At 32.0% G+C, this 22,012-nt stretch overlaps 2 protein-coding genes across 4 annotated transcripts; both read right to left on the bottom strand.

The window, feature by feature from the left end:
• Positions 1 to 9,340: 9,340 nt before the first annotated feature.
• Positions 9,341 to 10,092, bottom strand: LOC109173813 (zinc finger protein 6-like). Its single transcript, XM_019323117.1, has 2 exons — positions 9,999 to 10,092; positions 9,341 to 9,959 (listed from the first exon to the last, which is right to left on the bottom strand). Coding segments are annotated over exons 1-2 (534 nt in total). The 5' UTR covers positions 10,000 to 10,092; the 3' UTR covers positions 9,341 to 9,426.
• Positions 10,093 to 15,116: 5,024 nt separating this feature from the next.
• On the bottom strand, positions 15,117 to 17,954 carry LOC109173811. Of its 3 annotated transcripts, none has more exons than XM_019323116.1 (2): positions 17,820 to 17,954; positions 15,117 to 17,126 (listed from the first exon to the last, which is right to left on the bottom strand). In XM_019323116.1, the coding sequence occupies exon 2, from the start codon at positions 16,529 to 16,531 to the stop codon at positions 15,332 to 15,334; it is 1,200 nt and encodes a 399-aa protein (XP_019178661.1). In that variant the 5' UTR covers positions 16,532 to 17,126; positions 17,820 to 17,954; the 3' UTR covers positions 15,117 to 15,331. The 3 variants fall into 3 exon arrangements, with proteins under 3 accessions (XP_019178661.1, XP_019178660.1, XP_019178659.1); XM_019323115.1 differs by having other exon boundaries at positions 17,714 to 17,954; XM_019323114.1 differs by lacking the exon at positions 17,820 to 17,954 and having other exon boundaries at positions 15,117 to 16,553; positions 16,886 to 17,236.
• Between the last annotated feature and the right edge of the window lie 4,058 nt (positions 17,955 to 22,012).

Consider the following 22,012-nt stretch of genomic DNA (forward strand, 5'->3'; position numbering starts at 1 on the left):
AAATAGAAAAAAAGATCCTTAATTCACAAAAATAGAAAAGGAAACGGGATTCACTAATTAATTAAAACTAACAATAATTAGTAAAAAAAAAAGATCCTTAATTCACTAAAAATGAAAATATAAACGGAATTTACTGATTATGACTAATAATAATTGGTAAAATAAAAAATAAAAAATGAGTCTTAATTCAATGAAAATGGAAAAAAGAAACGTAAGGGTGTGAAAAAAAAAAAGTCATAATAAGGATAACAGTAAAAAAAAAAAAAATCTATCAAAAATTAGAATAATAAAAAAAGTTTCTTAATTCACGAGAAATAGAAAAGGAAATGGAATTCACTGATTAATTAATAGTAATAATAATCAATCAGAAAATTAGCAGTAAATATGAAGAAAAAAAAAGATCCTTACTTCACTAAAAATGGAAAAATAAACGAAATTTACTGATTAATACTAATAATAATCAGTAAAATTGAAAATAAAAAAGGATTCTTAATTCAATGAAAATGAAAGATTTTTTTTTTTAAAAAGGGGTCATAATAAAAATAACAGTAAAAACAATCCTATAAAAAATTGAAAAAAAAAAAGATTCATAATTTATGAAAAATAGAAAATGAAATGGAATTCACTGAATAATTAATACTAATAATAATCAGTAAAATTAAAAGTTAACATTAAAATAGAAAAATATAAAAGGATCCTTAATTCACTAAAAATAGAAAAAGAAACGAAAGTCACTGATTAATACTAATAATAATAAGTTAAATAGGTAAATATAAAAAGATTCTCAATCTATACCATTATTAAAAAGAAAATCATTCTTCCTTACTTTCACACCCAAAACAATAGAAAAAGAAAAAAAATCTATAATATAATTAAAAACAAAATTCTATTTACTTGATTTATCGCCCAAACAATAGTAAATAGTAAAGGTAAATTAAAAAAAAATGATGAAAAAAAAGAACAAAAATATTTCACAATAATATTCTATATTATCAATTAAAAATGGAATGAAAATTAGGTAAATAAATAAGTATCTGTTCAAACATATTTTCTCAACCAACACCTTCACTAAGGCTAGATCTCATGACTTCCCACATAAGAGAGGTCACTACATGCCATCTGAGCACAAGGTGCTTGGCAACAAACATTAGGTTAATTGAAAAAAGAAATGAATATTAACAATTGTTTGAAAATAAGAAAAGATTCATAATTGACTAAAATAGAAAAAAAAAATGGTCAGATAATTGCATTTTAATTTTTCACAATAATATTACACAGTATAATACATCAAATCACAAGTATGTCATAAATTTTACACAATTTTAAACAATAGAATGGAAATATTTCAATAATAATATTCTACACTATCAAGTAAAGGTAAATTAAAAATGAAAAGGAAATACTTCAATAATAATATTCTACATCATCAATACTAAAGACATATTTTAAACAATAGTAAAGGTAAATTAAAAATGTAGCGAAAATTAAAAATGAAATGGAAATGTTTCAATAATAATATTCTAAATCATCAATTAAAAATGAAACGAAAATTTGGTAAAAATATCATTGCATTTGATATTTTAGTTCGCTAATTGATTAATTGACTAAAAATAAAAGAGAAGTAATTGGATGAAAATAAATATGATATTACTAATGGATTGAAAATTTAAAAGGAAATGAATATTAATAATTGACTGCAAATAAAAAATTATTCATAATTGACTAATATGAAAAAAATAAATGGTTAGACCATTGCATTTTAATTAAAATGGAAGGGAAACTAAAATTGAACGCCAATATTTCAATAATAATATTCTACATCATAAATAGTAAATGCATATTTTAAACAATAGTAAAGGTAAATTACAAATGGAACAGGAATATTTCAATAATAATATTATACATCCTCAATTAAAAATGGAACACAAATTAGGTAAAAATATCACTCCATGTAATATTCTAATTGACTAAAAATACAAAAGAATAATTGACTGAAAATGAATCTGATATTACTAATTTATTTAAAATATAAAAGGATCGCTAATTGACTAATATTATACCATTATATATTTTCACCGAGTCACCCATCCTGATCAATTGAAGGTGTTATCTCTAGACGATGATGGACAAGATTGTGATGCTACTACCAATGTCGTCTACAAAGAGGTTTCAACAATGTGTAAATAAAATCGTTGATATTATATTTTTTAAATGACAAAATTGATATATGTATAGACAAAAAAAAATATCCTCCATACAAATGAATTAAGATAACAATTCATTCATATAACTGAGTTGCTAGAAAACGAACACATTTGTATAATTTATAAAAAAAAAATACTAAACAATGATAAAAAAAAAATAAAAAAATCTCCAAAGTTATAACACTACATGCATACATCTACACATTAGCTATTAATTTGAACAATTATTTGCTTAAATTCATACAATGATAATATAAAAACACATAAATGATCCAACCCGTATATTCAATTGAACTATATAATATTTGATGTTCTAATTTAAATAATTATATATCGATCCAAATATTCTTAATATATTACAACAAATCTATTCCGTGCATCGCACGGGCGCAAATACTAGTATATTAAAAATAAATTTGCAATAAATTAAAATCAAACATATATGTTAATGATTCACGGTAAAATGATTACTTGCCTAACTAGCTAACATTTGGATATATCAACTACCTCCAACCCTAAAATCCCCACCCACCCACCCATTCCATGTTTCATTGTCTTTTAATTATTGAGGAATATTAATTTTCGCGAAATGATCGAGCCTAGTATAGCTTGCTCCGAAATTTGTGATTATGCGCCATGCATGGACTTTAATTTGGCTCCATAACGCCGCTTTACATTACATGCCAATGACCTATATATGTCAATATTTTTTTTTAAATACTTAGGTGAAGTCAACTTCTGACTAATCCTAAATGCACAGAATTCCATCTCTAAATCACAAGTCACTTAATTAGTATACATGCACACACAAAAGATAATCCACACCTGATAAGGAATATATCCCGACATACTGACATGTACCTACGGAACACCTGTTCAAACTCGACTCCACTATCAATAGAGGTCCATTCTCGACCTAAGAAGAGCGCCAAACCAACCGTACCCGATCCGGAAGTTAGGCAGCCGAGCGGCTTAGCGAGCTTCCGCTCTTAACCCATTGTGCTTGGCCCCGAGCTAGGTGACCGACTCGGTGTCTCGGGCGCATAATATAAGCCTTTGAAGAGGTATGTTGATAAACGAACACATTAACTATTGGCTAGATAGATATCCTTTGACACATGGACGCACTTCTCTAGCTTCCGAGACTACCGAGTGCATAGAGGACATGTGGCGTACATGCCGGTCTCTCGGTATGTGTCCCCTCCTTTCTCCTATAAATACCCCGCTAGGCGCTTAAGAATGAGACTTTTGAACTTTTTCTCTAGAGCTAGCATTTATGAACTCGGGAACCTCCGGCTTTCGGTCACAGTAACCCGAGCCACCATTTCCGACTACATTACTCAATAATATACGAATACGTATATCTGGCGGAATTTACCACATCAACACCTTCCATCATCCTCAATCAATCTTTTTTCCCATTCATGTTTTAAGTGAGATTCGAAGCTCCACAGTGACGCCATCAATCATGACATCAATCAGGCGACGAACCGTTATGCTAAGTCTCAAGGGCACCTATGTCAATATCTTTAATATTTGAGTTTGATGCCTCAAAAGAGGTGGACAAGTGAATGAAGTATGATAACTGATAGTGTACACATGTAAAAGTGCATTATTATAAATCATGAGTGCACAGTCAGTTATTGACGGATGCACTATCAAACATTTTCAAATGCACCATCATAATTACAAAATTGTCACCGTATTTTTTTCTTAATTTTTAACATTTGATCATCTTAAATGATTAAATGAGATTAATTTGTATGCATATTCTCACAGAACTACTAATTCTATATATATACAAAAGAACAAAAGAAAACATGAGAAAAGAAAGCCAGATCATAGGACCATCTTATGTATGATGGTACATGTGTTTCCAGGTCTTATGCATTATGCTATGCTTGTTACGTTGTAGCTCTCACTGGATTCTCAATATAATTAATTAAAAGTGATGATAGATGTGTGGCAGCGATTAACCCATTATGATGGTATTTGGATAGGGTTTCAACGTGTCATGTATAATATGATTTATGGATTGTGTAACGCAACCAACCATATTCAAAATTGAAGGATTTTGTAAATAAATAATATAAGTGTCCACTCCACATGCTCTTCTTCATTGTTTGGTCTATCTGTATCAACGTTATTAACACTGCTCCCATGTGATGACACTTTGTTCCTTGTTTGGTTTCCATCTCCATTATCTCTCTGTTTTTTTTTTTTTTTTTTCCATTTTTTTCTCTTATAATTATCATGATGGAATCTTAATTACATTGTTGGCATTTCCGAATTTTCAATATATATATATATATATATATATATATATATATATATATATATATACATTAATACATACCAAGAATCAGATTGAAATGAGAATTAATAATCCATGAAAATTTACATACTAATATCGTTGCGATGAGAGATGTGGAGCGTTTTCGGTCGAAATTCGATATTCTGCGCCAATTTGAATCGTGTGCATCGAGCGTTAGCTAAGCGTTGGGCAGTTGTCGTGCCCAATGTAGGCACCGTCCTCACCCAATTTGGGCACCGTCCTCACCCAATTAGGCCAAGATTGGGCTTGTCGTCACCCAATTAGGCCAAGACATAGCACACCGTGGCTCATTTAGGATGATCAATAACTAGAAATTAAGAAAAGAAATATTAAAAAAAAATGCTATGACATTTTCGGAATTATAACAATGCATTTGAAAACTTTTGATAGTGTAATTGCGGATAAGTAATAGTGCACACACATGAGCGCAATATTATAGATCTTGAGTACAGTGTCAGTTATCTGCGAATGCACTATCAAGTGTTTTCAAATGTATCGTCGTAATATATAGAAATATCATCACATTTTTAAAAAAAAAAAAAATTATAGTCATTGATTATTCTAGATGGATGGATAAAATTAGTGTGATGCATGTTTTCTCATGAAGCTACCAGTTCTTATACATACATATATATATATATATATATATATATATATATATATATATATATATATATATATATATATATATATATATATATATAGAGTAAAAGACATTTTTGGTCCTAGATTTATATTGCCATGGACAATTTTGGTCCTTAATAAAAAAATCAGACAATTTGTGGACACTCTTATTTTGACAAGGACAATTTTGATCCTTCGTTTATATTTCCGATAGATGGTCGTCTAAGAGGGGGTAATTGTGTCATTCTGGCAGTGTAAGAGGGGGTAATTGCGTCATTCATGCGTGTTTTGTTTTCTTCTCCGTTGAAATCCCTAATTAATCTCTGGTTCTCTGATTTCTATCACCTTCTCCATTTTTCGAGCTCGACACTCCGGCTCTCTCATCATCCCCAGGCTCTCGCTCTTTAGTCTTCAATGCCTCTTTCGATACTCATCGTCTCCGATTACTCTGACTGGAGGACTAGCGACTGGTGGCTACGATTGGCGACAAATACTCCATGGCCACCAAAGCTGGAGCTCCACCCGAGTACTACTCTCACGGCTATTAGGCTGTTCAAGGTCCACCTCTCTATTTCTGCTAAACCTTAAATAGGATATCAATTTTACTTTTATTTCTAACTTTTTATGTTGAAACAATTCAAAATTTTCGTTCCTCATTTTATACAATCTATGATTCTGATGTTTTTTATTAAGTGAAAATAAAGTATTTATTCAAGTTTTTTGATTTTTACTGGTCTTGATTTGTTATTTATTCCTGGGAGATTTTGATGAACTCTAGACTATGCGGGTTGTGGAGGGAACACCAGTGAGAGAACTACCTCCCTTGCTGTGATTGTGGCATTGGTTGGTTCTTGTAAGTTATATCAAGTCACCCCATCAAAGCTTGTTATTTGCTTATCTGTAATGTAAACTGAAACTTCAATTTTTGAGGTTACTTAGATGAAGGGTTGAGTTCTGTATCTTGCATGAGTTACATCTAAAGTTCTATACTACCATCATTTTGTTTATGCCTCTATGATTTGCCTTCCACCTAATTGCTTATCTTGCATATATGATACATTACTGTGGAAACAAATAAAATTAGACTAAAAACCTTACAAATATAGAACAAGACAATCTAGCTTTCTTTAGTAAATAATATTTAATCCTCTAAACAAAGATTCAAACTTTTGTTTATAATTCTTCACAATCAAGTTTACAGTACAATTGTTTGTTTAAAAAAAAATAAAAATTGCAGTTGTCTTTAGGTGCACTAACCAATTTTGTTGAGGAAAGAAGCAGATTTTGTTGTGGAAAGAAGCAGACTCTTGATTAGGCCATGATCCCTGAATTTCCATATTTACTTCATTTGCAAATGGTAAAGACTTGATAATGATTAATGGACACTTGATCTATTAAGGAGATGCAATTACAATGTTTTTCATTCTTCTATACAATGTTTAATGCTTGTAGCACAATTACTGCTAAAACCAGAAAGTCGTTGATGATTTGAATTATATGGGAATTTGCAGGGGAAATTTTGTAGTATATGTTGAATTATTGTCTTTATTGATGTATTTGTTATATTTGTTGCAGATAGTCACAAAGACTCTTTGTTGGCTACACAGGTAATATATACTTATGAGGTGTTTAAACTTTGTTGATTTGATTTGATACTTTGATAATCCGGTTGGTATGATTTTGAATTGTTTGGTGTAGGGTGGACAGAGCATTTCATAGTGCAAATAAATGAGGGTCAGAGTAAACACATCATCAAATGCATGGCTGAGGACCAAAATTGTCCATGTTACAATAAAGAGAGCCTAAATTGACGTAATTACCCCCTCTTAGACGGACATCTAACAGAAATACAGACAGAGGACCAAAATTGTCCTCGTCACAATAAGTGTGTCCATAAATTGGTCAAATTTTTTATAAAGGACTAAAATTGTCCGTGTCACTATAAGTCTAGGACCAAAAATGTCTTTTACTCTATATATATATATATAGAAAAGCGCTCATATGTGGTCATGTCATTAGGTGTGGTCGTGTGGTCGTATCTGTGTCGTTGAATCAGTTTAATCTAATGGCAGTGGTAATTTTGAAGATTTTCGCGCGTTTTGGTAAGTGGGGGTGTTATGGTAATTACAGTGGCCATTTATATCGGGCGGGTTCCAGAATACACCAACAGTGTTGACAACATACACCAATAGTGTAATAAAACACACCACAGTGAAACACACCAATGGTGTATTCCTGTGTTATGGTAATTACAGTGACCATTTATAGCGGTCGGGTTCCAGAATACACCAACAGTGTTGACAACATGCACCAATAGTGTAATAAAACACACAACAATGTGATTTTCCCTATTTCGATATTTTATGACGAGTTTACCCTTGCAGTTCGCTGGGTAGGAGAATGTGCGCGAAAATACTGAAAAAATCTGGATTAATATGATTCATAGGATCTATCTAATCTAAAGGCCTATAATTGACCATATGACTACACCTAACAACATAGCCACATGTGATCACCCCTATATATATATATATATATATATATATATATATATATATATATATATATAAAACATTGGAAGCATGAATGTTAATGATTCTTTTTGGGTTCCATATAGTAAGGTATAGTTTTATTTACATTGGGGTGGGGGGAATTAAAATAATTCTTTAAAAAAAAAATAAAAGGTCAAATATTTGTGTTTGAATTTATGTATATCGCAATAGTTATGCTGTGCAACCGAATGCATCATGCATGATGCATACAATGCAAAACAACGTCGTTTTGACTAAAAACGCGCGTCCCACTTAAAAAAAAAAATCAGGTTCGATTCTCGGCAATAGCATTATTGTGGATATATAGTTTAATCATTGTGAATATTTAGTTCATTCATTGTAGATATTTACTTCATTCATTCACTGTGGATATATAGTTATGAATTTATGGATATATAGTTATGAATTTCTGGATATATAGTTATGAATTTCTGGATATTTAGTTCATTCATTGTGGATATTTAGTTCATTCATTGTGGATTTTTACTTCATTCATTCATTGTGGATATATAGTTATGAATTTATGGATATATAAAAATGTTATTGCCAGGAATCGAACCTGATTTCTTTTTTAAGTGGGACGCGCGTTTTTTTAACCAAAATGACGTCGTTTTTGCATCCGTATGCACCATGATGCACAACATAATTTGCGATGTATAGGGTAACTAGGCCTAAGAAATGGCTCAATATGATCCAAGATTGGGTTTTGATGAAGTGGCCCATTCATTGGAAGGCCCAAATTACATAGATGATTCTTTCCATGCCAAATAGGTCTATTGGGCTTGTTGTTCGTGTACATATTAGTTGTTTATGTTTGGATACACATTGCTTCTTTCTTTTAATTATCACAAAAAGATTTTGCAATTCTTTCTTTTCAATTTTCATGCTAAAATAGACTTGGGAATGCATGCTTGCAAGTTGCAACTCACCTTGACCTATGTGTTACAATATTTGGGCTAACCCAACACAATTTGATAAATGAGGGAGTAACATGTCACTCCTCTGTATAATTTATGTTAGATATGGTTACATAAAAATATGGAATAAGTACTTTAGTATGATCTGTTATCGTGTTTACTCACGAGACTTAAGTTGGTCTCGCTTTCATCAACATTCTTATCATTATTAATGATTTTTAGAGATTTTACTTCTTCTGATTGACTTGATAACTTACATGACACGTGTTCTTGCAAAGTTTTAGCGATCTGTCCCGCTTGTACTTTCAATTTTCTCAAGGAAACTTCACTTCTGACAAGTGATGCCGCATTTTGTTGAAACTTGCTTCTTGTTGCATCTGGAATTGCTGCTCATAAGCTTTGTCTAGTGCAGATTAATAATTGCACTTAATATTATCAGCAATAATATAGCTTTTGCTTGCCATTCTAACATTGATGTTGGGAAAGAATGAATGTTATTAGTTTATTTAACAACACTATCTAAAATATAAATTATTGTTATCATAATAGAACAAAAAAAGAAACATTACACATAATTTTTTACTACTATTTTCAATTTTATGTCGAACTCACCGCATAAAGTCTTTGTAGATGGTTATATAAAAATAAATAGTCTTTTATTGGAAAGAGGTGCAATGTGAACCAAAAATGACAACAACCAAAAAAAAAAAAAAAAAAAAAAAAAATAGAAAATGAGAAAGAACATTGAATCTGATCTGATCTGATCTACCAAGTACCAACAACCTATTTCTGGCCTATAAATGAAGAGACAAATCAAGTTTTTGGCTCTTGTTGCTACAATCTGTGTGGTTAGTAACACCTAAGAAACCACCCTGCACCGGACATTCTTCTTCACCAAACCCATGCTCATCATCACCTTCATACAAGTAAGGGTTGCTATTCACCAAGCAGCTGCCGCGGTACTCCAACCTCGGCGCCGCCGCTGCGCCGCCGCCCGCCGCCACAAACCGGCCGGGGTACTGGCAGAGCGCGGCGGAATGGGCAGAGATGTAGAGCGGCGGAGGGTGGTGGGTGAACAGGCCGAGAGGGTGGTGGTGGTGGTTGGGGGCGAAAACCAGTGAGGAGGTTTGATGAGGGAATGAAGAAAGAGAGTTGATTAAGGCATATTCATGGGGGTTTGCCCTTTTGTTCTTCCTGGCTGCACTTCTCTCCTTCTTGTGGGCATTTTGATGGCCTCCCAATGCCTGTGAGCTGTGGAATTTTCTTGAACAGTATAAGCATGGGAATGATCTTGTTCCATCTTCTCCATTTTGGGTTTGGTTTTCCATTCACTTCTCTTTAAGCCTCAGAAAGATAGTTGATTTACTTTCTCTTAGGGTTAGCAGTGTAGAAAGAAGGAGAAAGGATATATGATCTCAATCTTTCTTGTTGGAACAGAGGATTCTTGGACTTTAAATAGGAAGAAAGAGGGCAGGAGATGATGAGATATTTAGGGACAGGATTGTCTCTTTGCTTTATCTCTAAAGATTTTCTTTAAAGACTCTACAACTTTTGACCTTTAAAAGCTTTTATGGGCATTTCTAGAAGTGTTTAAATGATTTGGGAAACATAAAAACTTGTTGATAAAATTTGGATAAAATTTGACTATAAAATGTGAAATTTTTTGTTTCAAGAATCTCACACTCAATTCAACAAGAGTGTAGAGATATAAATGGTAATGATTCAATAGTTCATTAGATAAAAGGATCAATGTCCAGTGACACGTTTCGACTTTACATTTTTTGTTATTATTTGTCACTCAGAAATTAACCAGGTTATCACTGCATGGTTGATAAAACTTTGTGTTTAGTAGAGATGTGAAGAATCAAGTCCAATATTTTACTATTAAAACGTAACACTACCTGCTATATGCAAGTATAAATAAATAAATTTACACTTTTTAACGTAATAGTAAACAGGGCATAACTACCAATTAAATTATATTAGGAACAAAAAAAATTGATATTTATAATTATAAGAGGTAATATAATAATCTGATCTTTATATTGTGACATAAAGTCTAAATAAATAATTAAAAGAATTTTATTATCTTAATTTTATGGTTTGACATGCATGTTGTGTGTAATGTAAAATTTGCCCAAAGAATGTATGTACATATGGAGGGCAGAGAAGGGAACAGAAGTTGAGAGAGTTCTTGAAGTTGGGCATAATAAGGAGTTATGTTGTGGTCAGAAGAAAAGCAGAAGTAGAAGAGATAGTTGCAGATCAGAAGTTCAGAAAGTGGGTTGGGAAATGTGAAGAGAAGAGGTGAGTGTATATGAAGAATTATTAAAAAGTGTGCAAGAGTGGGGGGTGGGGGGTGGGGGTAGTATGGGCTTGAATTGGCTTTGGAACAGATGCAGAAGAGATAAGAGAGGAGATGAGTGGGGGAATTGGAATTGAAGATGATGATGATGATGATGATGATGATGGTTTCATATATTTGACAGTTCATCTATCTGGTTTCATGACTGCACTTGTTTGTGCAGGTGGCTTTTACTCAATTCATGCTTTCATTGCATGCAGAATCAATGGGATGTCAAACTAGTTAATGCAAGAATTAGTACTGGGAAACTTCAGCTAAATTGGTGGGATAATTAATTTTTTGGGTTAGAGCACGCGGTTTTCTAAGCAGGTTTAGGAGGCACTTTTAAATTTGTAATCCATACTATACTCAGACCAATCTTCATTTGCACTGGTCCGGCTCAATTAAGGGGTAAACTAAAAAAGTGCACCAATCCGGTCCAATTAAGAGGTAAACTGGAAAAGTGTTGGCCAGATTAGTTGGTCGGGCCTAACTGTATGAGGCACCTTTAACCCATACTATACTTAGACCAATCTCCACCTTTAAGCCCGTACTATACTCAGCAGTCCGGCCCAATTAAGGGGTAAACTGGAAAAGTGTTGGCCACATTAGTTGGCCGGGCCTAACTGTAGGACCAATCTCCACCTTTAAGCCCAGCATGTACTATACTCAGTAAAGTGCTGGCCAGATTAGTTTTTCCATTGGACACATTAGTTGGCCAGGCCTAACTGTAGGACCAATCTCCACCTTTAAGCCCTACTCAGTAAAATGCTGGCCAGATTAGTTTTTCCATACGAGAGGGCGTTCGAACTCCCGAAGGGATAAACCAGTAAAATGCTAGCCAGATTAGTTTTTTCATACGAGAGGGCGTTCGAACTCCCGAAGGGATAAATAGATAAAATGCTGGCCAAATTTTGATTTTTCCATACGAGAGGGAGTTCGAACTTTCGATCTCTCCAATTAAGGGATAAACCGGTAAAGTGCTGACTAGATTTTGGTTTTTTCATACGAGAGGGGGTTCGAACTTTCGATCTCTCCAATTAAGGGGTAAAGCAGTAAAGTGCTGACCAAATTTTGGTTTTTCCATACGAGAGGGGGTTTGAACTCCCGATCTCTCTTAGGGGATAAGAGTACACGACCACACACGCCAACGAAGCTGGATTGGTTAGATAATTAATGGGAGATAATATTCATGAACTTTCTTGGTTTGGTTGGATATAATTAATTGGAGATAATATTCACGAACTTTCTTGATTTGAGCTTCATCCAAAACGCACATTTTGAGTTGATTTACCTCATTCTTTGTAGGCTAAAGTCACAAGATGAACTTCACTTACATAGAAAGAGATTCTCGGTTCAACAAATGGGCATGCCAGAAGACTAACCACCCGTTCTAGAAAGAGATTCTCGGTTCAACAAAATGGGCCAATAATTTTTTTTCCGAGTCGAGTGGTAGGGACTGGCCAATTCAAATAGTTTGCTTCATTCACATGGATAGGGATCGAACCCCCAACCTCATGCTTAAGGGACGAGATATTGAATCACCACGCCAACCATGTTGATTATGAGCATGCAATCCAATAATAAAAGAGAATAACTGAGCTTAGGATTTTGATTACCAAATTAACAAATCGACCAACTTGATTAGTTTTAATATGCTGTTTGAATATATGTATTTTGTTTGAGCTAAAAGTGGAGGCTGGAGAAAGTAAAAATGGTGCAGCAGGTGATAATAAATAAGGGTTATGGGGGGCAAACAGCCACTAGTCCTGCTGGGATTTGGGTAGTCTGACAAGTGCACCGCCAAAGGCCATGCATTGCATGCAACTTGTCAACTTTCGCCCATTGGTTGCATGCATGCATGCGGGCGGAATCCACACATTGCACCAAAACCCATTATATTAGTGGCTTGTGGTCCTTCCTTCCTTCCCTGCTCGGCTGCCACTTAACCCACTACGACCTTACCCACACACACCTACCAACAGAGATTTCAACTCAACTGATTAATCAATCCAATTAAGTTAATAGTTTAATTTCACTGATAAATCTGAAGAAGTGCAAAGTTCGATCCCGCCTAAAAGTGTAGTGTAAGCGAGATTACATTATTAACGTTAATTAAGAAGCAGTAAAGCAACACAAAATGAAAAGACACATTATTAAAAATCTCGCTATTTTCGTTCAACTTAACGAAAAATTATTAGTCAAAAAAGGAGTTTCCTATCGACATTCCGACCAAAATGACGATCAAGAAAAATGGTCATGGGAATTTCCGTCCCTTCCTATTTGTAACGGAAAGTTGTGATTTTTTACAAATTACTAACCAATATTGTTGTTGGACGAAAATAGTGAGATTATTTCTAATCGTGACAGTAAGTAGCCGTTGTGAGTTTTTTCGAGAGATTGGATGGGATGAGTATTTTAATATGTAGACCGGCAATGGGGTACCTCTCCCGCCCCACGTGGGACCAATGCCTAATGAACAACTGCAACTCACTGCCACGCCTTGCCTCCATCTGCCCAATTCCCAGTCTGTATCATATGGTTTCTGTATCACTCCCACGCCCAAAATTAATATTTAATTTCCCAAACATTACAAAAACATAGTACATACTAAAACTAATAAGCTGTTGGAGTTGGATGTGATTTGGTTGAGTCCTATACTACTCAAAGAAGAGTTTAGTGATAGTTGTTTTACTTGTTGGTTTGTCTTTTAGTCATTGCAAAAAGAATTGATCAATTGAATTGTGGGGAGAATGACAGTAAAGCTGCGCTATTTTAATTTCAACTACCTTGATAATGGAGATGGGAGATGAGTCCCAACAGGGGAAGGCAACCCACTCATCAGTTTAAGTAGAAAGAAATATGAGTTTTTTTTTTCCACTTATAATGAGTTAATACTCAATGTCATCGATTATAGTGATTTTTTTTAATTTCGTCCTAAACGACTTTGATGATCTAATATAGTCCTAGACTTTTGTATTTTTGCTCTATTTAGTCATCCATTTGTTATTCTGTCAAATTGGTGTTAAATAAAGGGATAATTTAGTAATCTCAATATTGGCCTCTTTTTTTTTTTTTTTTTTTTTTGAAAGCTACAATATTGACATCTCTTTACTCTTAGACCTGCGAAGTGTGAAATCTCTCTTTCTTTTACGAATTACTCCCAGAATTAATTCCAGACCTCCGAATCAAATTTTATATTCGCAAGTTTGGAAGTAATTCATAAAAGAGAGAGGATTCCGCACTTCATAGGTCTAGGAGTAAATAGATGCCAATATTGAAATTACTGAATTGTCCATTTATTTAACATCAATTTGATGGAGTAATAAAAAGAGGATTAAATTAAGCAAAAACACAAAAGTCTGAGACTACATTGGGTCACCAAAATCGTTTAGGACGAAATTGAGAAAAATCACTATAGTCAATGATCATTTTAGATATTAACTCCACTTTTAATCTTACATACTATTATTGAATCATTTTCACATGCATTTGGTCTTTGACTATTACTTTTTTTTATATTTGATCCAATTTTTAAAATCTTGCCACATTTGATCCTACGACTTTTAAAATTTTGTCACATTTGGGCATTCTTATCACAAGGCCTATAAACCAAAGCAGTTTCTTTCTTTCTTTGAAAGGAAGTAACAATTACCCATATGTTATATAGTTTTCAAAACACAAAAACGCTTACCCTTTGAAAATTACAACAATAACGCTATAGCCTATAGGCCAGCATTATATCATTATCGGGTGCATTCTTAATTCCTAGGTGAAATCAACATTTTAATCCCAGAATTATTTCTCAATTGTCGATGTTATCCCTAGTTTTCAATTTCAACCAATTTATCCTCGCATTTAAAATTTCATCAATTTAAACCCTTTCAGTGATCAAATTGACGAAATTTAAAAATGTGAAAATCATCATTTTAGTCTCGAAAAGGGTTTAATTGATAAAATTTTAAACAATTCAATAATCAAATTGGTTAAAATTGAAAACTAAGGACTACATTGACAGTTAGAAAACAATTGAAAGACCAAAATGGTAATTAACTCTAATTCCAATTATGAGAATTACTCCCAAATGTGATAAATTACTTGAGAACTAACAGAGAAGAAACACACACTGCAAATCTGCAATGATAAAACATTAATCACAACTGGTTTCAAAGTGATATTTCTTCAAACAAGGTTCATGGTTACTAAAGCCATAAAATGGCAGAACAAATGTGATAATAATAGCATGACCTTTCAGCAATCTCTGGGAGTTTCAAGATTCAAGAATCAAAGACAATTTACAAGTATTGTAGAATGGAAATATCAGTTCATGTTTGGAGCAGGAATGACACAGCTCTCTAATCTTGATCTTCATCTGATCGGGATCGCATCAATCTGCGCCGCCGCCTTCTGGGGTTAGCACCATTGTCACCCAAGTCGTTTGACATATTCAGGTCACGTTCGTCCTCGACTTCATCATTCCCGTCATCATTGTCATCGTCGTCATAGTGAAGGCCTAAATTCTCGCCCCAAAGAAAGCGTCGCCTAGAAAACGGTCCATTGGAGCGTCGGTACCTTGACAACGCCCTTGACCTGCTGCCTCTTGGCTCGTGTGTAGGATCCATTGAGCCAATCATTTGGAACAGAAAGAAGGTACTGAGCAATCTGCTGCTGCTATTTTCGCCTATTCCTCGTCCACTCGATATTCTATCTCCATTCTCGATTACATAATCTCCGAGCACGATGGCACCTGGCATAGCCGTGTGAATAGCACTGACAATGTCACCGTATTCTCTCTGGTCTTCGAGGCGTTGCCACGCTCGTTCTCTCGATGGGTCAACGTCAGCAGGACGGGCAGTGGGATGCACTCTCCTAGCATGACGCCGCAGTTCCCTATAGTTACCGACAAACGAGCATGATTCCCGGTAACAACTTCTAGGCTTCAAATCAAGGTAGTTTCTCGCCTCTTCCATAACCTTCCAACCCAAAACGCTTCCACGACACAGGGGGCATCTGAGGTTCAGTTTTGATTCCGACGGGTTCTCAGCATCAGCCCCTTCGGGACCCCTTTCACTTCCAGAGACAGTACCGCTAGTTCCTAAACCCCCGTCATTCATCTCCATGTGATCATTCGTAATAGCGGTGCCATTTCCCGATCCTCCCGCAAAAGCATCGGTTACCAAAGCATCACTTGAAGATGCATCAAGTTCTCCACGAAAGCTTGGCGTTCTCAAGCCTAAGTTCCCATTAGGAGTTTGAAAAGTAAAATTTCGCCTCCTACTTCTAAACCTGACCGGTGAGGGGATCCTCCTCATCGAACTCGGAGCAGGGGGAGCGGGTTTTTCATTCGTGACTTTCCTGAACCGATCCAGGCAGTTTGAATGCCTATAGCTCGTGTCACAAATGTAAGTTCGGCATCCCTTATCATGAGAACTACAAAGTAGAAGAACGGCATTGTGTGGGTGATCCATGCATATAGCGCATGAAGCTTCATCCCATTCCTTGTACAGAGCATGCTTATCTACTTCACCCGGCATGCTTCGTTTTCTACTAGCCATCTACCTGAACTGCAACGTGTCACTAATAACATTGACACAATTAATTCTCTATTACTCATGAATTCAAAACAGAAGCAAAAGACGCTAATGCATAATATGTACATCTTATTCTGATGTAAAGGTCCCGGGGATAATGAAAAACATCATCAGAAGACACAAAATAACTGATCTTCGACGATACAGACAACATAATGAAACCTAAAGTTTTGGACCAAGTAAACCGACACAACAGATTCAGTCCAGGAATATAAACCGAATAAACTACACAATGATCAAATTCAAGTCAACTAGAAACTACGCAATAAACCTAAAACAGACAAAACCCCAAAACTCACTCAAATACTCAATACATACCAATGAAAGGAACCAAGTCTCTTGTCTATTGCTATCTGCTGTATGTTATACACTTGACAGTGTGTTAGCAAATGAACATTTACTGGTTCCTTATTGCACTTTACACCAAATTGAATCGCAGTCTTCACAGCTCTATAATTTAGTACACCCAATAACGCACAATCCTAAGATACTCAGACCAATTCAGCATTGAATAAATAATTAGATATATCTTGAGCCACAATCACCGGACTCCAACACCCTGCAGTTGTAATACAAAATATAGTAATGCCCATAGTTCACAGCTCGAAACATTGAGGATATTAAAGAAAATAAACTTTTAAGAGAACAAATCATTAACACCCCCCCCCCCCTCCCCCCCATTCCTCTCATCTTCCCCAACAAAAACCCTACATTTAACTCAATGCCATTTATTTGCAGTGACAATAGGTTTAATATTTAGTGGACATGAAAGGTTTATTAGATATGATTATACCATATGGTCCAAAAAGTTCAATAAACTACTAATTTCCCTCCAAAAACATAAGCACAGCTGAAGTCCATAAACCCATAATCTAAATCCCTTAAACAATTATATATATGTTCATATGATCCCCCCTAACATTCACCAAAAAGTTGATCTTTGCTAAATTATGATTAATAAGCAGCATCATGTGAAAAGAATATAGTTTTCTCCATCTAACAATCAAATAACATAAAACATAAACTCCCAAAAAAAAATCCAAAAATCGAATTCAATCACCCCTCTCCAAAATCTAATTTCTAACCCTAATCAAGCATACAGATCGAACAGATTAATTAGTTATCGGTGTATCGATGATTACATACGTGCAGATTAGCATACAGTCGCAATAATCAACGGCAAGTAAAGCAACATAGATCAAAATTAGGGCAATCAATAAAAATTGGGGAAATCAAAGGCGGATGAGATTACGATAACGAGATCAAAACCGAATCTTGCGTTTGATTGATAAAAGATCTTTTTTAAGGGAATATTACGCGATGGTTAGGTGGTGACTTGTGAAGGTTGAAGAATGAACAAAACTTGTAAGAAATCTGAAAAAGAAGCTATATATATACGTATATATATTCCTTTTAAAAAAAAATCTATATATATATAAAAGTAAAATTCTCCTAGCCAAGTTTTCCCCCCAAAACTTAGGGGCATTTTTGTAATATCAAATATTTTGACAAATATGGCATTTCAATAATATTAAAGATTTTACCTTTCTTGAGATCTCTTACCATTTTATAATTTCAATACTAAACCCTTTTGATATCATCCATTGTGTATAAATACACCTTATATGACCATACACAACCCCAACTAAGGTTAATTATTTCATTGATTTTTGCTAATCATCCTGTTATCTTCCACAGTTGAGGTTGATACGTGATTTGCACGGGTGAGGTTTTCATTATCTTAGTTTCTTTTATTTTTTCTTCTTTTTGGGTTTTGTTTTGTTTTTATTTTTTTGTATTTTCTGATTTTTAAACAACAAAAGTGGTTCGTAAGAAAAAATGTTGATATATTCTTTTTTTTTGGTCTATTTTTGTGGAGAAGTTACGGATCTAGAAAGATTGATCGGGAAGCAATAGACTTCTAATCATCCTGTGATCTTCCACAGTTGAGGTTGATACGTGATTTGCATTGGTGAGGTTTTCATCATCTTAGTTTCTTTTATTTTTTCTTCTTTTTGGGTTTTGTTTTGTTTTGTTTTTATTTTTTTGTATTTTATGGTTTTTAAACAACAAAAGTGGTTCATAAGAAAAAATATTGATATATATATATATTTGTTTTTGTCTATTTTTGTGGAGAAGATACAGATTTAGAAAGATTGATCGGGAAGCAATAGAGTTCCTTGCTCATCAAGATGATAAAGTTTTGTGATCGAGGGACGAATTATGTGTATATGTAAATAGATATAGACTTACAGAGGGAAGCATACTAAGAATACAATAAAAACCAAAATGAAATTAAAAGCATTTTTTAGTTGTTAATATATCAAAGCATTGGACTTTGTTTCGATTCAATTTCTCCGTCTTTAAAGTGTACATATTTTGTAATAAGAGAGTAGTTTGTCTCTCCCTTCAAGACGTTTTTCTTGCCATTTAAATTTTTTTTAGGAAAAAAATGATTAAGTACTGTGGCTTTTTTTCAATAGAGTATTATTTTGATTTTATTCTTCATCTGACATTCCTTGATATAAATCACTTTACTAACGTAAAATAATGTTATTGACTTACCATGTTAGTTTCGATATGCTAAGTCATTTAAAATTTAATACGGAGTAAAATTTATAATTGTAATACTTCCGTAATAATATTGAATAAATATTAATCATATGTTTAGATTTAATAATATATTATATTAACAAATTATATATTAATTTAATATAGTGATGGTTAATACGGGTAAACCATATATAAGCAATATTGTACCTTAAGAATATTATACCTTAATTATAAAAATTCTACCTAATAATTTTAGTATTAAATGTCATACAATAATTACCATAAACAATGTTTAATAATTGCCAAATTCTATTATGCAATAAAAATTACTATTATAAAATCTTTTGTAATATGGACACATTATTTTTAATTATTTCGATTTAATAATATTATATCTTATGTATAAAAATTCAAATAATACTTTTAGTACTATTGAATATTGATTGACTAACAATTATTTTAATTATTAAGGCAATTAATAGATATTTCGATTTAAAAAGTTTTCAAATATATGAATTATACATAGCAGCATGGAATCAATTAGTAAGACAATTATATTAGGTAATCTAATAAATAATTTACTTTTTAAATTATATTTCCTCTTTAATAAATTATACTTACCATAATAATTAATTATTAATATTATTACCTAATAATTATATATTGTTACCTTTTTTGGTGTAATTATCATGGTAATTTATATACATATATATTTTTATACTTAATGTATAATATTATTGGCATGAAATAAATTATACTTACCTTAATATATAATTAATTTTTAATATAATTTTCTTATTTTTATTAAAGGTAATTATTCTGATAATTTTTCTTTCATTATTTTGTGTGATTATTATGGTAATGTATTTAAATTTTGGAAGAGATTATTACAAATATTATAATTAATATAAATAATATAATTAATGAAATTATTATGGTAATTGCCACAATATTTGGTAATTATAATTAATATAATTAAAGAAATTGAGAAATATAAAATTTCTTTCCTAGAAATATTTGTGACAATTTCATTAAATTACAATTAATAAAATATGAAATATAATTAAAGAAATGAAATTATTAAATTAGCAAAACATGAATATTTCTAATCATACATACACTTATGCACTATAATAATCATGCAAAATTTAAATACAACTTTTTAAAATTTTAAATGTAATTTTTTAATTATAAATCTATTAATATAAATTATAGTTAATAAAATTATATTATAGAACCTTTCTATATACATATTAATAAATATTATGTGTATATATAATGAATTATACAATCATATAAGGAAATGCGTCGGATTAGAGTTTAAATTTATTCATACAAAATTTAGAATTTACATTTTTTTTATAAAACTAATGAAATGTTAATAATAATAATAATAATAATAATAATAATAATAATAATAATAATAATAATAATAATAATTTTAAAATCAGAATTATAAATTAAGTATAAGGGTAATAATTAATCTATATATATTATATATTATATTATATTATATTATATTATTATTATTATTATTATTATTATTATTATTATTATATAAAAACAAAATCATCCCTTTTCAAAAAAAAAAAAAAAAAAAAAAAAAAAACTACAACAACAAAATCATCCTATTTCATTTTCACGCCCAAACTTTTGTAGTAAAGCTTATTTGGTAAGTAAATATCAAATAGAAATTAAATAAAATCTATTAATTGGTAATATTGCATAAGTGGTAACATTATGTATTGTATTATATTCTATAATATAATAATATAATTGATAATATTATTGTTAACATAACAATAACAATAATAATAATAACAACAACAACAAATGTAATAATCCAAACAAAACTATATACAAAATAAATTTAAAATTAAAAAAAAAAATTGAAAGAAGACAAAGGTGGCTCCCCTTTATAAATGATGTGGGATCATTTTGATTCCACATTGAAAATGTTTGGAAAGATAAGCTCTTAAACTCCTTTATATAAGAGGGGCATTTACAAACATATAATTGCTTGCCCATCAATATGGACAAGTATTGAGAAGTCCAAAGACTTTTTTTTTTTTTTTAGTACTATTAACCTGACAAATTATGTTGTGGATATGTGTCCACCTTGCAATGTAGACACATTTCAAAAATTATTCATAATTATTAATATATAGTTCAAAAATTATGAACATATAGTTCTATAATTATGAACATAGTGTTGTGAACATAATTATGAACATATAGTTATGTAATTATGAATATAGAGATTCAATAATTGTGAATATGAAGTTAAAAATTATGCATATATATCTTTATAATTATGAACATATAGTTCAGTAACTATGAACATAGAGTTCTGTAATTATAAATATAGAGTTAAATACGTACTTATGAATATGAAGTTCAAAAATTATGAATATATAGCTTTATAATAATGAACATATAGTTTAGTAATTATAAACATAGAACTGTGTCCACCTTGCCAGGTGGACACAGTTCCACAACATAACTATTCGATTGACCCTGTAACATGTAAACTTTCTCAACTTATTGAAGCCCTACGTATCAAAAGGCTCTTATTTAAGAAACCATATCTTAATGGCTTCTTATTTTAGTTTTTTTTTTTTTTAATTTTTTTTTTTAATTTATTAGGGGGTTTGAGAAAGATTAACTCAAAATGTATATGAGTTGTTTTAGTTTTTAGCAGTTTGGAGCAAATTGCTAAGTTATTAGATAATATTTTTTGTGTTTTGATTAAATATAAAATGTTAAACAGATGAATTTGTTAAAATTATGACGAATTTGCCAAATAATCAAATTACAACAACAACAACAACAACAACAATAACAACAACAACAACAATAATAATAATAATAATCCAAAAAAAAAAACTATAT

This window comes from Ipomoea nil, unplaced genomic scaffold (assembly GCF_001879475.1).
Source record: "Ipomoea nil cultivar Tokyo-kokei standard unplaced genomic scaffold, Asagao_1.1 scaffold0482, whole genome shotgun sequence".
Classification (NCBI taxonomy): domain Eukaryota; kingdom Viridiplantae; phylum Streptophyta; class Magnoliopsida; order Solanales; family Convolvulaceae; genus Ipomoea; species Ipomoea nil.

Coding starts and splice junctions, on each gene's coding strand:
- LOC109173811 (XM_019323116.1), bottom strand. CDS start 16,531: ATGGCTAGTAGAAAACGAAGCATGCCGGGTGAAGTAGATAAGCATGCT.